Source organism: Ictalurus punctatus, chromosome 12 (assembly GCF_001660625.3).
Source record: "Ictalurus punctatus breed USDA103 chromosome 12, Coco_2.0, whole genome shotgun sequence".
NCBI lineage: Eukaryota > Metazoa > Chordata > Actinopteri > Siluriformes > Ictaluridae > Ictalurus > Ictalurus punctatus.
In genome coordinates, this window is record NC_030427.2 from 9,378,711 (window position 1) to 9,393,009 (window position 14,299).

General features: G+C 40.6%; 1 protein-coding gene across 3 annotated transcripts in view; it reads left to right on the forward strand.

The window, feature by feature from the left end:
* LOC108273113 (centrosomal protein of 95 kDa) overlaps positions 1-14,299 on the forward strand; it is a 32,480-nt gene that overhangs the window by 4,567 nt on the left and 13,614 nt on the right. For 2 of the 3 annotated variants that reach the window (XM_017482141.3, XM_017482142.3), the window contains exons 2-7: positions 1,332-1,460; positions 3,591-3,698; positions 4,764-4,880; positions 6,977-7,055; positions 9,652-9,770; positions 10,593-10,789. In XM_017482141.3, the coding sequence (XP_017337630.1) occupies positions 1,332-1,460; positions 3,591-3,698; positions 4,764-4,880; positions 6,977-7,055; positions 9,652-9,770; positions 10,593-10,789 (749 nt within the window). The remainder of the gene's footprint in view (positions 1-1,331; positions 1,461-3,590; positions 3,699-4,763; positions 4,881-6,976; positions 7,056-9,651; positions 9,771-10,592; positions 10,790-14,299) is intronic. The other variant, XM_053684150.1, reaches the window with a different exon arrangement.

Consider the following 14,299-nt stretch of genomic DNA (forward strand, 5'->3'; position numbering starts at 1 on the left):
CAGCTAAACACAGAGTCATGATACTCTACACACAGAAACCCAACAGTGTCCTGACTAAAGCCCTGTATACACAGGTGTGTTTACGTTTTACAACGCATAACTTTCGCTACAGTTATGCCTGTCGTCTACTCTACTCTGGCATTTTCGACCCTCAGAAACGGAGACTTTTGGAAACGCTTAAGACCCCGTTTTAGCTTGAAGACTCACGTTTCAATGTAAACGGACCAAAACGAAGACTTTCCAAAACGAAGGCGTGGCTTCGTCCGCATTCTCCCGCTGATTGGGTCTTCTGGATCATTGTGTATCCTTCCCTGATTCATCAAGCCCTACTATATGACCGTTACGCTACCTTGATCGTATACACAACAACCCAGAGACTGAACCGCAAGCTTTGCTGGCTTTGTTGTCCTTCTTAGCAGCCATTGTGCAGTTCAATTCTGTATTTTATAATACTGCAGCTGCCTACACGCGCAATACGCAAGCTATGATTACAGCAATCGGCAACAAATCTCATTTCAAGTGGCGTAAGCATTACATGGAACGCCGGTTTGTCCAGTGCATGAATGGTCATGTGACATGCGTATCCGGTCGTGCAGTGTGGACCGAGATCGTTTACATTTTTAAAACGAAAACACACTAGTGTAAACAGGGCCTAATCTTATAACAGACTTGCCGCAATAAAATAATTCGTGTGCTTATACTGATTTAAAGTGTCCAATAAGTCGATTTCTGTTCTGCCGACGGAATGGAACGCCGGTTTACTGTGAGAGAGGGTTCATTTGAGCCATTTGTGATTGGATATAGGAAGTTCCAGTTATACAAAGGTGACGTTTGAGCTAATATCGGCTTGCGCAGCGTCTCATGGGCTGCACAAGCTTATCATCAGTGATGCAGCGTGCACCAAGGTTGTTAGGTCTGCATTACATAATTCGCTCAATAGTCAATACAGCCATTCCAAACTCCTCTGTCCTGCAGGCTTTCCCATGGTTACTGACGCTGTAGACTCCTTCCATAAATGTTAAAGAAACGTCTACTTCTAGAAAGCTTAACCATATCAACGATTATGAACACATTTGAGCAAAGCAGTATTTAAAAACAACAGTCAGTAATAGTTCTGTCATCGCAGTTATGAAATGCTCTCATGTTATTACAAGTATGGGTGCAAATAAAGTCATGTGATTGATCTAGGAACACAGACGAATATCGAAGAGCAAAATGTTGTGTTACAATTGACCGGTATATGTAGTAGCTGTTTATCACTGAAGCAGATTTTAGCTCCGTATATATTTGAGGTACTGAATTTGATTGTGTTTTTATTATCTGTTCCACAGATTGGTTGGATGTGGCCAATGATCTCATCTGCAAGTGTCACATTAACCTGAGGATACAGAGGCTCACAGAGTGCGATGCCAGTGTGTTCGTGGCCTTATATGAAGCTATCTTGGGAGAGAAAGTCCCAGGTAAATATCTTTTAAAAATGACATGTGAATTTCTAGGTTTTCTGGCATCCGGGAAAAAGTTCCACAGGTTTGATGATGTAAGTGAAAAGATGCCCGGGCTGTCCCAGCTAGGGCTTCCGGAGCGAACAGTTTGGGTTTTCCTCATATGAAAGGTCAGGTTTGTCTTAATGTTTATTTGATGTATTCTGCATTAATGTGTCGGTGAAAAGGAGCATCAGGAGAGTTTACGTTCCCAATCGTACATTCGCCAACAAAAAGAAAGGTTGCAGAGAAATGGGTCATTATAAGTAATAGAGAACCCTTCAAATTAAAACAAAAAAAGAAAAGAAAAGAAAAAAAAAACATAATGGAGGTTGTCTGGGATTATCTACAGAAGCAAAAGCATATTTAAGTTTTACTTTCAGTTCTATGGAAACACTGTAAAGTTCCTATCATTGTGTCACATGATGTGTGCAGGGGTCACAACATGCTATTGTCTAATCGAATTAAGACAGGTGGAGTACTCCTGTTTTAGTCGCATTATGGACGTGTAGTAGTGACATGTAAACACCTTAATCACATTATGAGCGTCGTGTGGGAGTTTTCACCGCATTTTGCGACAGGACACGATCACACACGGCAGTTTTACGTTTTACGTCGAACAAGAGAGTTCGGCCGCGTCCCAAACCGCATACTTTCCTACTATAGGCCTGTAGTGGGGGAAAATACATGTATCTCGGCTACTATATAGATAGTAAGTATGCAGTTTGGGACGCAGCCCACGGCTTCATGCAGTCTATTTGCACGTACAGCGTGACAAATAATTAACTGCCCTTGAAGCGTTCGTAAAAAATATAAATAAAAACACCCAAAACTGTATACGGTACCATAACGAAGACGAACTGTATGTCGATACGTGAAATTCTGGAGGGACGTCGGACGGCGTGGCGCGGTGACGTAATGACGTGTGCCGTTAATCTAATTATGTTCTATAACACGTAAAACGGGAACATGACAGGAGTATTCTAAAAGCGACTCATGTAAACACCTTAATCACATTATTATCTTACTCAGAGTAAGCTCAATAACTAGATTACTGCTGTCCATGTAAACGTAGTCATTGTGTCACGTGATGCGTGCAAGGGTCACAACATGCTATTTTTTTTATTATTATTATTAATTGAAAATATTTTATTAAAGTGATATTACATGCAAGTTAACAATTTCTACATGCACTAACTGACACTTTTCAGCAACTGACTGTGGCTGAATTCCAGATTGCATTTTATGAGGTTTTTACTGCATTTTTTTGGTACTTGTCCTCCATCGTTCTGAAAACGAATCTCGGGTCATCCCAGGCTGCGGTCACACATGCACGCTTTATTCGGTTAAAATCGAACCCTGGTGCGTTTCAATCCCCTGTGGGAGGAGGAGCAAACAGAGTGCCTGAGCGAGACGACTGCAGTGAGAAAGTGATCCGACCCATTGCAGGAAGTGAACAAACATGCCCTGGATTTTTGGGTTGCAGGATTTTTTTTTTTTTCCTTTTGTAAATGTGAGCTGCTAAACTGAGCCAAAGACTGAGTGCAGCAGAAGTGCAAGGGGTTCTGGATATTTGGGCTGACAAATGAAAAGAGTATATGAACGTTCGAAGCATAGGGCTATCGTGATGTGATTGATTTTTTATTTATTTTTTTTAAAGAAATATAATTACACACTGACTGGAAGCAGCTGATAATGTTTTTTTTTTCTTTCATATAAACAAAAGTTCATTGGTTTTTGTGGACATTAAATAGTCTACTGCGTATATTAGAAATGCCTTTAAAAAAAATCATATGTATATGTTTGTCCTATTGCTGATGTAGAAAGGATCGCTTTCACTCAGATTCAGGTGTGACCCTAAGCACCTTAAGAACTATAGAAGCTACCCAAACATCAGTAATGAAAAGTATGATTGAATATAAATATAGGAAAGCGAATCTGGAATGTCCCTTTTCTTAAGATCGTGACAGTTATTTTAATTTAATTTTTTTTCCATTGGTTCTGTGGCATATAGACTTCTTCATATTCAAATGCATTTCATCACCTCGGCTAAATCTTTTACAAAAAAAAATTCAATCGGAATTTTAGATTGTCTGCTTCATTTTTCAGATTACATCGTTGTGCCCAAGAGCCAAGAGGATGACATCCACAACGTACAATCTGTGATTGACTCTCTGGCCTTGGACTATCTCCAGATCAGCTTATCTCACATCACAGGTGCAGACTTGCGTTATTGTCGTGGTTGTATCTCGGTCTGTATTGGGGTGCAACAATACAATTCGCTCCTGATTCGGTTCACGATACTGATCCTGATGTATTTGATTCTCATTTTAATGAAGAAAAATTTATGACTAAAAAGACTCTTTTTTTTTTTATTTTTTTATTTCTGGATCGTAAACACTGCAAAACAATGTGCATTTTTGTCTGTATAAAACAAAATATATCAGATATTGCTATGAACAGACGTGTAATGTAAAGAAAATGTACTACAGGTTCATCATATTTTTTAAAATAAAAAAAAAAACCTTATATATATACACATATACACATTTATTTATAATGGCAGTGCTTGAAATGTCATTTTAACCTGACTTAGAGCTCCAAAGTGGGCTAAAATGCCAGACTTCCACAGCGTCTTTCTCAGACACTGTAGACTGCTACCGATGAGACTTGTTAATGGTTATAATGTGGTTTTGCTGCCGTATAACCTATAATACCGTTCGGTCGTCGTGATCCGGAGCTATCATAAGTGCAGACGATTCCTGATAATAGCACAGGCGAAAGAACGCGATCATGTGACCAGCGTGCTCTCTATATATTTTAATGCTATAGATTGTGCAGATTGGGACTTCTGGTACTTCAGAATGCAATTGAATTAAATTCATGATTTCCCCCATTTGAATCGCACATCTCTACAGTGCACACTGTCACATTTTTGCATTCCGACGCATCGTGCACCCATATGACCATGGTTGTGTCTCGATCCGTTGAGACATTTCAGCACGATCACATGTCAACCTCCTGTAGCTGTTTATGATTTAGAGGGTTAGTCAGGTGAAGCAGTGACGGTGTGTGCCTGGGGCCACTGCATGTTCTGCTGTGTACATACTCAATAGAGCCTCTTGTTTTAGAGGGAACATTGCTGCTTTTGTACAGAGCCAGTCTCTGAGCCTGCCATTTTTGTTAGTTGGGCCAAGCCTCTGTCGGTTGCTATGTGGGTTTTCTTTTTTTTTTTCCCCTTGTTGTCATCTTTGGTGGTCCAATTACTGCCTGTCTCTATAGGTGAGAACATTGTGAGAGGAGATAAGGATTCCATCCGTAACCTTCTGGAGATTTTCGATGGGCTGCTGGAGTATCTCACGGAGCAGCTCAGTGAGGAAGAAGAGCTCCCCAATGGAGGTGAAGGTTTTTTTTCTTCTTCTTCTTCTTTTGATTATGCTGTGTGTGTGGTGTTGTGTTTTTTTTTTTTTTGTTTTTTTTTAATATTTATAAGCACATTGTGATTCAGAGTGTGTGAGATTGAGCTGTGGCGTCTTCTGTCCTGCTGATACACTCATTCATGTATTTCATTCGTAAGCCCACCCACATGCACGAGCTGGATCTAACCGGCTTTGGAAGCAGCCCAAGCAGGGATTACCGGCGGCTGTTCGGGTATTAAATGATCTCAGTGTGCTGTTGGCCAGGTCATTTCTGACCCTGCTGCGACCCAGTAGATGGCTTTACCTCCCTAATGGGCCGGGCTCGACGCATTACTTTGAATGATGAATGTTGAGGAAGCACTGATGAGGAGTATAAACATCGGAATAAAATTTTCCAGAAATGCTGCATCATTTTCTTTTCTTTTTCTTTTTTTTTGCACATTCTTAATGTGTCTCGTGATACTGACTGCCAGTAATTTCTTTTACTGGAATTTTCTACACTGAATAACAAGAGTACAGATAACAGAAAGTTAAGATTTCACAAGATTATATCCCTAATTAATAAAGCCCCAAAACCGTATATAAATTAAGCGGTAAAATATAATATTCGGCAAGAAAATAAAATTAGAACAGAATAATGCATAAAAACACAAATAACATCATTAAAAAATAAAGAACTGAATATTCATTTTTTTTTTCTTTTTATAGAGACGAGTTCCTATCCTCATTTCCCAGAACACTTCACATCTCACTTTTTTCTTTTCTTTTCTTTTTTATTATCCCAAATGTAGTTCATCAACAATGACATGTTTCCCATCAAGAACGGTAGAGCTGAAAATGAAATTTACACAGTTTAACACTTTTCACTTTTTTTTTTTTTTTTTATCACCCCAAAGATAGTTGACGAGCAAAGACATGTTTTGTGTCTTGACGTTCACGTCTTTAGTTCGGCACTGTCTCTGAGTGCAAATCGGTACCGTGATATCCACATTATATTGTTCTAGACCCCAGCTTGTGAACGTCCGAAGATGGAATTTCAGACGGAAAGCTGGAAGTCATTGATTTGAATAATAAAAATGAATAACTATAGGTTCTCCCCGTGCTGCGGGGGTTTCCTCCGGGTTCTCCGGTTTCCTCCTCCAGTCCAAACACATGCATGGTAGTCTGATTGGCATGTCCAAAGTGTCCGTAGTGTATGAATGGGTGTGTGAGTGTGTATGTGATTGTGCCCTGCGATGGATTGACACCCTGTCCAGGGTGTTCCCCGCCTCGTGCCCCATGCTCCCTGGGATAGGCTCCAGGTTCCCTGTGACCCTGATATTTTAATATAATATAATATAATATATAAAAAATATTTATGTGTTAATTAATGAAGAAAGGTGTTGATGAGAGAAATGCCCATTACTTTTTAGCTACATTATTCTCACAGCTTCAGTGCAAAAATGAGAGAAGTAAATGCAAGACCCCAAGGGCTCCGTCTTTAAAATAATGTTCCATATGCAAGAAAAAAGCATAAAATTATATCGTTGTATATTTTTGGCATCTTTGTGAACATTGATGCAGTTGTAATGAGGTACAGAGTGATGTAAGCATAAAAAAATGGATCAAATCATTTAGCCTGTTGTATTTAAGACGCCTGTTTTATGTATAAGTGGCATGGTTTTATTTCGACATCCGCCAAATCGGAATGTAAGAAATGGGACAATTCGAGATCCTGGTTACGGCGTTCACTCCGACTGTTCTAAAGCACCGAATACCGGAAGCTCCTTCCAAAAACGACCGGATAAACCTCTCCTTCTGGAAAACCGCACAATATCCACAAATCCGCACGTCCACAAATTCACCAACACCTTCTGAACACTCGGAATAGACCGTTGGACAGCACCGTGACGTAGTTTAGTCAGTGTACGACAGTGGAATCAGTGACCCGAGATGTTTGTTTTGGCTATCGCAGCTTAATATTCAAAGTTACACGGTGTAAGTAATGTCGTCGCTATATACACAAAGAGTCCCGTGTTAGTACATTTTGTCCCGATTCGGTCCTCATGTGCTCTGTCGCTCTCTTTCTCCCTACAGAGCTCAGCGGTACGGTGCACCCTGCCGAAGCACAGGAGCAGGATAAAGAGGAGATGTCGTCGCAGATCTCTAGCACACAGTGAGGCCTTCGCACTACGCATACAAACACACGGACGGTTTTTTAAAAAAATCGCATAGCCGATGAATGTTCTTAATAGCGCCGTGACGTTTCTCTATCAGGGCTGCGTTGTTTGCAATGACAGCAGAGTACAAACCGGTTTAAAAATCCCGTTGACGGGACAGCCTTGTGATTTAGGTCGAGTCAGACAGTGTGAGGAAGCAGGAACCAGTTTGGTGTCTACATTACGTACATTTCCTTTTAATTCCTGGCTTCTCAATAAGGGCCAGAGTGGAGGTGACTTTTATTTATTTTTATTTATTTTTTTGTGACTATAATTTATAATAGATATTAATTTGTCAGCCTTGAACAGTTTACCTCACAGGATCAGTAAAATATGTCTGTTTGTACGCTGTAAATATAGGACTTATAGCAATGTTACTGATCGGAGGGTCGGGGGTTCAAGCCTCAGCGCTGCCAAACTGCCACTGTTGGGCCCTTGAGCAAGGCCCTTAACCCTCTCTGCTCCAGGGGCGCCGTATCATAGTCGACTGCACTCTGACCCCAACTTTCTAACATGCTGGGATATGCAAAAAAAAAAAAAAAAAACTTTATTAGTCACATATACATTACAGCACTGTGCTGTAATGTATATGTGACTAATAAAGACTCATTATCATTATTATTATTATTATTATTATTATTATTATCATCATTACTTCATATGAAAGCAACTTAAGTTTATCGTCTCGATGTTATATGTGTCGACGTTTAGCAAAACCTGAGAGGCTGTCATTCATTGTTGGGTAGGGAGAAAAATGTCTTTACAAACAAGCTGTAATGAATGCAGTGGAACCAGTTCTGGTGGTGCTGTAGCTTTTTACTCCATTAGTCATAATGCACAGTCTGGAACGTCAACAGAAAGCACATAAACCAACAAGCGAAGCTTTTCAGAGATCCATGTCTACATTAAAACAATCCGAAAGGTCTCGGAACAGCCTCACAGTAGTGTTCTGGGAAATCGATCAACGACGGGGCGGTGCGATGTGAGCCAAAGCCGAGTTCCTAACTACGTTTACGTGGACAGCGGTAATCTAATCATTGCCCTTATTCTGAATAAGACGATATTCTGATTAAGGTGTTTACATGAGTGGCTTTTAGAATTTCCCTTACAAGTCCCCGTTTTACATGTTCTCGATCAACGGCACACGTTACATTCCCACGCCACGCTGTCCGACGTCCCCTCCAGAATTTCACGTATCGACATACAGTTCGTCTCAGTTACGGTACCGTATACAGTTCTGGGTGTTTCATTTTTAATTTTACGAACGCTTCAGGTGCAGTTAATTATTTGTCACGCGATACGTGCGAATAGACGAAGTTGTGGACTGCGTCCGAAACGGCATACTTGCCTACTATATAGCAGCTGAGATGCATGTATTTCGCCTACTATATAGCGGGTAAGTACGCGGTTTGGGACGCGGCCGTGCTCTCCTGTTTGCCGTAAAACGGCCGCGCTCTGCCGTGTGCGATCGTGTCCTGTCGCGAAATGCGTCGAAAACTCCCACACGGCGTTAACGATGTGATTAAGGTGTGTACATGTCTGTAACGCACTCCGATAATACGACTAGAACAGGAAATACTCCACACGTCTTAATTCGATTTGTGTTTACTCCGAGTACGACTTTAATCGGATTAAGGTCATCAGTAATCGCTGTTCACATGCTAGTCTCTTAATCAGAGTATCGTCTTAATCGGGTTCATATCGGATTATTGTCATCCATGTAAACGTACTGACTCGAAGTTGATTCATTTCCAATAACAGCATGTCCCGAGGTGTTTTATTCCTCTTCTACCGCAGCAATTGGCAACGATTACAATTAGTAAATCATTAATTAACTAACATATAATGATCATTTGTATCCATTTATAGCTACGTTTCAGATAATGTCGTTTCTGTTATCACTTACATTATAGCAGCTATAAATAGTTATTCCCTCACCCCCTCTCCTCATGTTTGCCATCGCAGCTTTCCATGTCACCAAAGAATCCACCAAGTCCGGAAGACTCAGAGCTCTGACACTGGAGGCTGCTTTCATAAACAACTCCATTACAGAACTATATTATACTTTGTATATTTTCTTTAACTTTCGCAAAAAAAAAATGTATTTATCAGTTTATTATTAGACTTCTTCTCTGTGAATGAGCCGTTACCATAGAAATGATAAGGTGTTAGAACGAGCATGTCGATATAAACCTGTGATTTGCGTTGTAGCCGACCGAGCTGCTTTAATAGAAAATCAAACGACACCTTCTGACCAATCCGATTTGAGAGTTCAACAGCGCTGTGGTATGAAGTGTGAGTAAAACAAAGAGAAAGGGATTAAATTAGTTACTTGAGTAATTATAATTATAGTTATCTAATTAAAGTAATTATAAGTATTATAAGAACGGATGTAACAAATAATAACGCGAAATAGGAAAACGACCGCCATACCATTCCATGAGAAGAAAAACAATCAACGATATAAGCTCGATGTTAGGAATATGTGGCCATCATCTGTTTATCTGTTTTTCTGCCTGCCTCATTTCTTCATTATCATCATCTTGATTTCAGTTCTGCTGTCCAGTCCAGTAAATACTCCCTCCATTCCTGGAACGGGGACGACTCTGAGTCAACCGCCGAGCTGATTCTGTTGGGCGATTCAGCCCGCACGTTCACCTCGAAGCAAGAAGGTGCACACGATTTCTCCTCAAGCCAGTACTAATTTATTACTAATACCAATTACTAATTACCCTTTGATTCCAGGCTAGAAACTTGGAAAGTCTTATAGGAGTATAAGATGCTAGGTCTTGGTAGACGTCCCACACATACCAGTGTCCGTGAGAAACCAGCAGCGATCCTTCTGCTATATTTGTTAAGGCAGAAAAGCCGATATTCATGCTTGACAGCCATTTTCCATCTTTGCTTCATGCTTCTGAGCAGTACCAGACACATTAGCTGCGACTGGCTCAGTAGCGCAGCAAGGCCGAGCTCCCTGATTTCCATACTGTGGTATTTTAACCAGCCGCTTAATGAGGGTTTCGTTTGTTTGTTTGTTTGTTTGTTTGTTTGTTTGTTTGTTTGTTTTTTAAAGCACTCTGAGCAAGAATAATTTCCTTTCAAGCTGAAATCAGAGATTTTTTGCTAATGATTATAAAGTGCTTATTAAATCAGAGACTGGCCGGTTTTATCATAACCGTAGTGAGTGCTGCATGTTTATAGACGTTTGTAGCCTTTAATATTTTTTCTCTCTTAAGGATTGACATAATACGTTCATTAAATCACGCTAGTTTCTTAAGTTATGTAAACTGTAATGTTTTTCAGTCGCTTAATACATTAAAACTGTCTCTTATATTTTTAGAATTCATGTAGTTCTCGACTAAACCTTCTTAACTACTGATTTTTGTTCTAAAATCAGTCCTTGGGTGTACATTTATAACCTTAGATGTACGTTTACTGATGAAACATGTGAATCGGATGCTTAACATCTTTTTCTCTCGCTCTCTCTCTTTCAGTGCGCCCACACCCGCTGCCCTCAGTCGTTTCTATTGAAAAAGCTCCCAGTGACCTCGACCCACCCACGGCTCAACCCCCTCAGCAGCACCAGCCGTTCCACTCAGCCATTCCTCTGCAGCCTCCCAAACAGACCACACCGCATCCACTCCCGTCATCACTGGATAACGAGGGAGATGCAGAGGCTTCAAACAAACAGGTAAGACCTGTACTTTTGTTTTAAAGTTTTAAAGCTAGGCACGTTTTTCAAGTTTTATCCGAAACCAAACGGGGAGCATACAGTTCAACTCAGGAATCTGTACAGAATCTTGGTTCGCTCAAAGCTGGACTGTGGAAGCAGCGATTACGGATCAGCCAGGAGATCATATGCACCACTTTTAGATACCGTTCACCACCAAGGTATTCGACTGGCCTTAGGAGCACACACAACGTCACCGATTCAAAGTTTGCGTTTACGTGGAAGCCAGTGAACCTTCCTTGGAAAACAGACGCCTAAAGCTGGCCCTACAATAAGCAACCAAACTGAAAACAAATAAAGCCTCACCAGCAGTTTTCTCAACTCAACATCCAGTACTATATGAAAGAAAACCCAAGTCCCATTCGTCCATTTGGCCTACGTATAAAAACCCATCTGGAGAACCTGAACGTGAACCCCCCCCCTTAACGAGAAACGAGAAATCAAAAACTCATCCGAATGAGTATTACCAACAATTCCTGGCTATAAGAGCAGTGTTCCCACAACATATCCCAAAATACACAGGTGGATCCAAATCCGGAACTCAAATGGCAGCAGCCTTTGCAACAAGTCACCTGAGTCAATGCATACACATCTCTGACCAAAGTTCAGCTTTTACTGCAGAGCCAAATGCTTTATTACTAGCACTGACGTTCATTGAGACTGTTCCACAGAAATCCTTTTTAATGATGACTGATTCCAAATCAGGTCTGGAAGCCCTGGAGTCTATAAAAACCGATCACCCAACAATCGTGTAGATTTTTTATTTTTTTTTCTTTTTAAACAAATTGCCCTCTCTAGAGTCAAAGAATTTTAGTATTATTTTCTGCTGGGTCACTCGGCGATCTCCGGTAATGAACAAGCAGATAGAGCTGCCAAACAAGCATTATCCTCAGAACCAGTCAAATGCTCTATTCTGTTCACAGACCTAAAACCAACATTGAACGTACACACTGAAAACAAACGGATCAGTGTTTAAACAACAAATTACGGGAAATAAAGACAAGACACGTATTCCCCTTTAACGATCGCTGGGATCAAGTCACCTGCACTCGATGCCGGATAGGACACGCAAAGCTCGCGCACCAATTTTGACTTTTTATCTGGAGAAAATTCACCGAAGTGCACATCCTGTGAGAACCCCCTACCTATTAAACATGTCTTACTGGACTGTAACGCACTTTTGACACTTCCGTTGACACTTTTGAAAAGGTTTTAAGTCAAACTTGGGTTTAAGCTAAATTTTTAAGGGAAAAAATGAATCTTAAACACCTTATCTAGTTTTCTTCTTGAATAACTAAAGCTGCTCTCGTCATGAGTATAGCCATAGAAGCTGGCATGGCGTTAAAAAGGAAAGAAAAAATGGGTCATGAGAAATATTTATTTATGTTTGTTTTTATTAGTTTGAACTTCAAATTCAATAGATCAAATATTGATATTTATGATTTTATTTAAAAGTGAAATATTAAAAAAAACAAACAGAATAATTAATGTAAAAAAATTAATGTTTACAGTTAATTTTAATTCAAATGAATAATTTTTTTGTTGTAAACATTAGTAATAGTGCGACTGAAATTTTTGGTTATAAAGTTATATTATTAGTATAAGTTCGATTTTTTTGCATGATTTACATTTTTTTTTGGCCATATTTTACTCTAATACATTTTTTGTTTGACCTTTTTTGTGGTAAAGAATTGTATAATCATTAATGAAATTGGTTATCATTTTTTGATTAATGAAATTACTCACTTGTTAATGGCTGTATTTATAGTGGATTACTCCAGCAGTTACAGTAGCTCCTGTTTATTTTTTTTGGCCAACATAACCTCATATAATCAGAGGCGGTACAAATATCATACAAATGAATGAGACTTTCTGATGACTCTCCTCACACTGCGTCATCGCCACAGACACTCCTGAACACACCCTAGGGTTTCCCGTACACTTAACCTGTCTCAGCTGTGTGGACATCTGTAATGCCATAACAAAGCAACCCACTAGTTTAGCTTGGTGTTTTCCCAAGTGCCTAAACTCATAGTTTCCTTGCTGAAAGGAAGCCCAGAGAAAGGGATTGCTGCATTGAAAGGAAAAACCATGCTTATTGAAACAACTCGATGAGCTCACTTCTGTTGTTATGTGGTTAAAAAGGACCGTGGATCGCGGCGTAGTTTCACTCGGCAGTAGCGCGCGCACACGCACGCATCGAGCTGCTGTTGTGCAAGACCCGAGAAACACCCACTTCTGAGGTAGGTGTTTGGATAAGCAAATGAAGAGCACAAAGGGACATGCAAACATTCAGGCAGGACAGGAAATTAAGTCACGCACGCAAATAAGTTATCGGTTTGTTTACTGATTGCAGGGATGTACTATGAATATTTACACTTTTGCTCAGGATCGGGATGTACTATTTATGTGCAATCGCTGTGTGTGACATCGCTCAGTTTGGTCATGTTTATATCTAGATTAATTTAGATGTATCGATTCGGGACATGGTGGGTGGTATTGCTGCCTCACAGTTCCAGGGTCCCGGTTCGAGCCTGAGCTCGGGTTACTGTGTGCGCACATTTTGCACGTTCACACTATAGTGTGTAGGTTTCCTCCAGGTTCTCCGGTTACCTCCCACCTCCCAAAAGCATGTCTGTAGGTGGACTGGCTTATCTAAATTGCCCCTAGGTGTAAGTGTGTGTGCGCAGTGTACACAGTGATGGACTGGGGTCTTGTGCCCAGTCATGGACTAGGGATCCAGCACAACCCTGACCAATCCAGAAGATTAGTTTCAGTGCTTCAATGGTGGCACAGTGGTTAAGGCTCCAGGTTACTGATCAGAAGGTCAAGCCCTAGCACCACCAAGCTGCCACTGTTGGCCTCTTGAGTGAGGACCTTAACTTTCTATGTATAGCGGTAGCTCAGACATCGGACGACTGATCGGAAGGTAGATCAGAGGAATCACCAAACTTTATACAGGATGTTCACCTGGATTTTTACTTCGTAGCAAATAAAGAAATCGCAGATATGACACGCAACAATTTTTGTTTAATAGCTAAACGTTCTGGCTTCACGAAACATACCTCAAACAAATTAAATAAAATTGTTTTAATTGGTGCCTTTTTTTTTTTTTTTTCCAGATCAAGTAAAGGAAATAATTATGGACTCACTCAGTGTTGAGGAAGTAATTATGGCAGCACCTTGTCATTTGCATTTGGAAAACAAATACCAGCACAAGTCTAAAAGCCAAATTAGTCTGCAGTTAAAAGAGTGCGCTCACGTTAACGCCGTGTGGGAGGTTTTCGCCGCATTTCGCGACAGCACACGATCACACCCGGCAGTGCGCGACCGTTTTACGGCAAACGGGAGAGCACGGCTGCGTCCCAAACCGCTTACTTACCTGCGAAATACATGCGTCTCAGCTGCTATATAGTAGGCAAGTATGCAGTTTGGGACGCAGCCCACGGCTTCAAGCAGTCGTCTATTCGC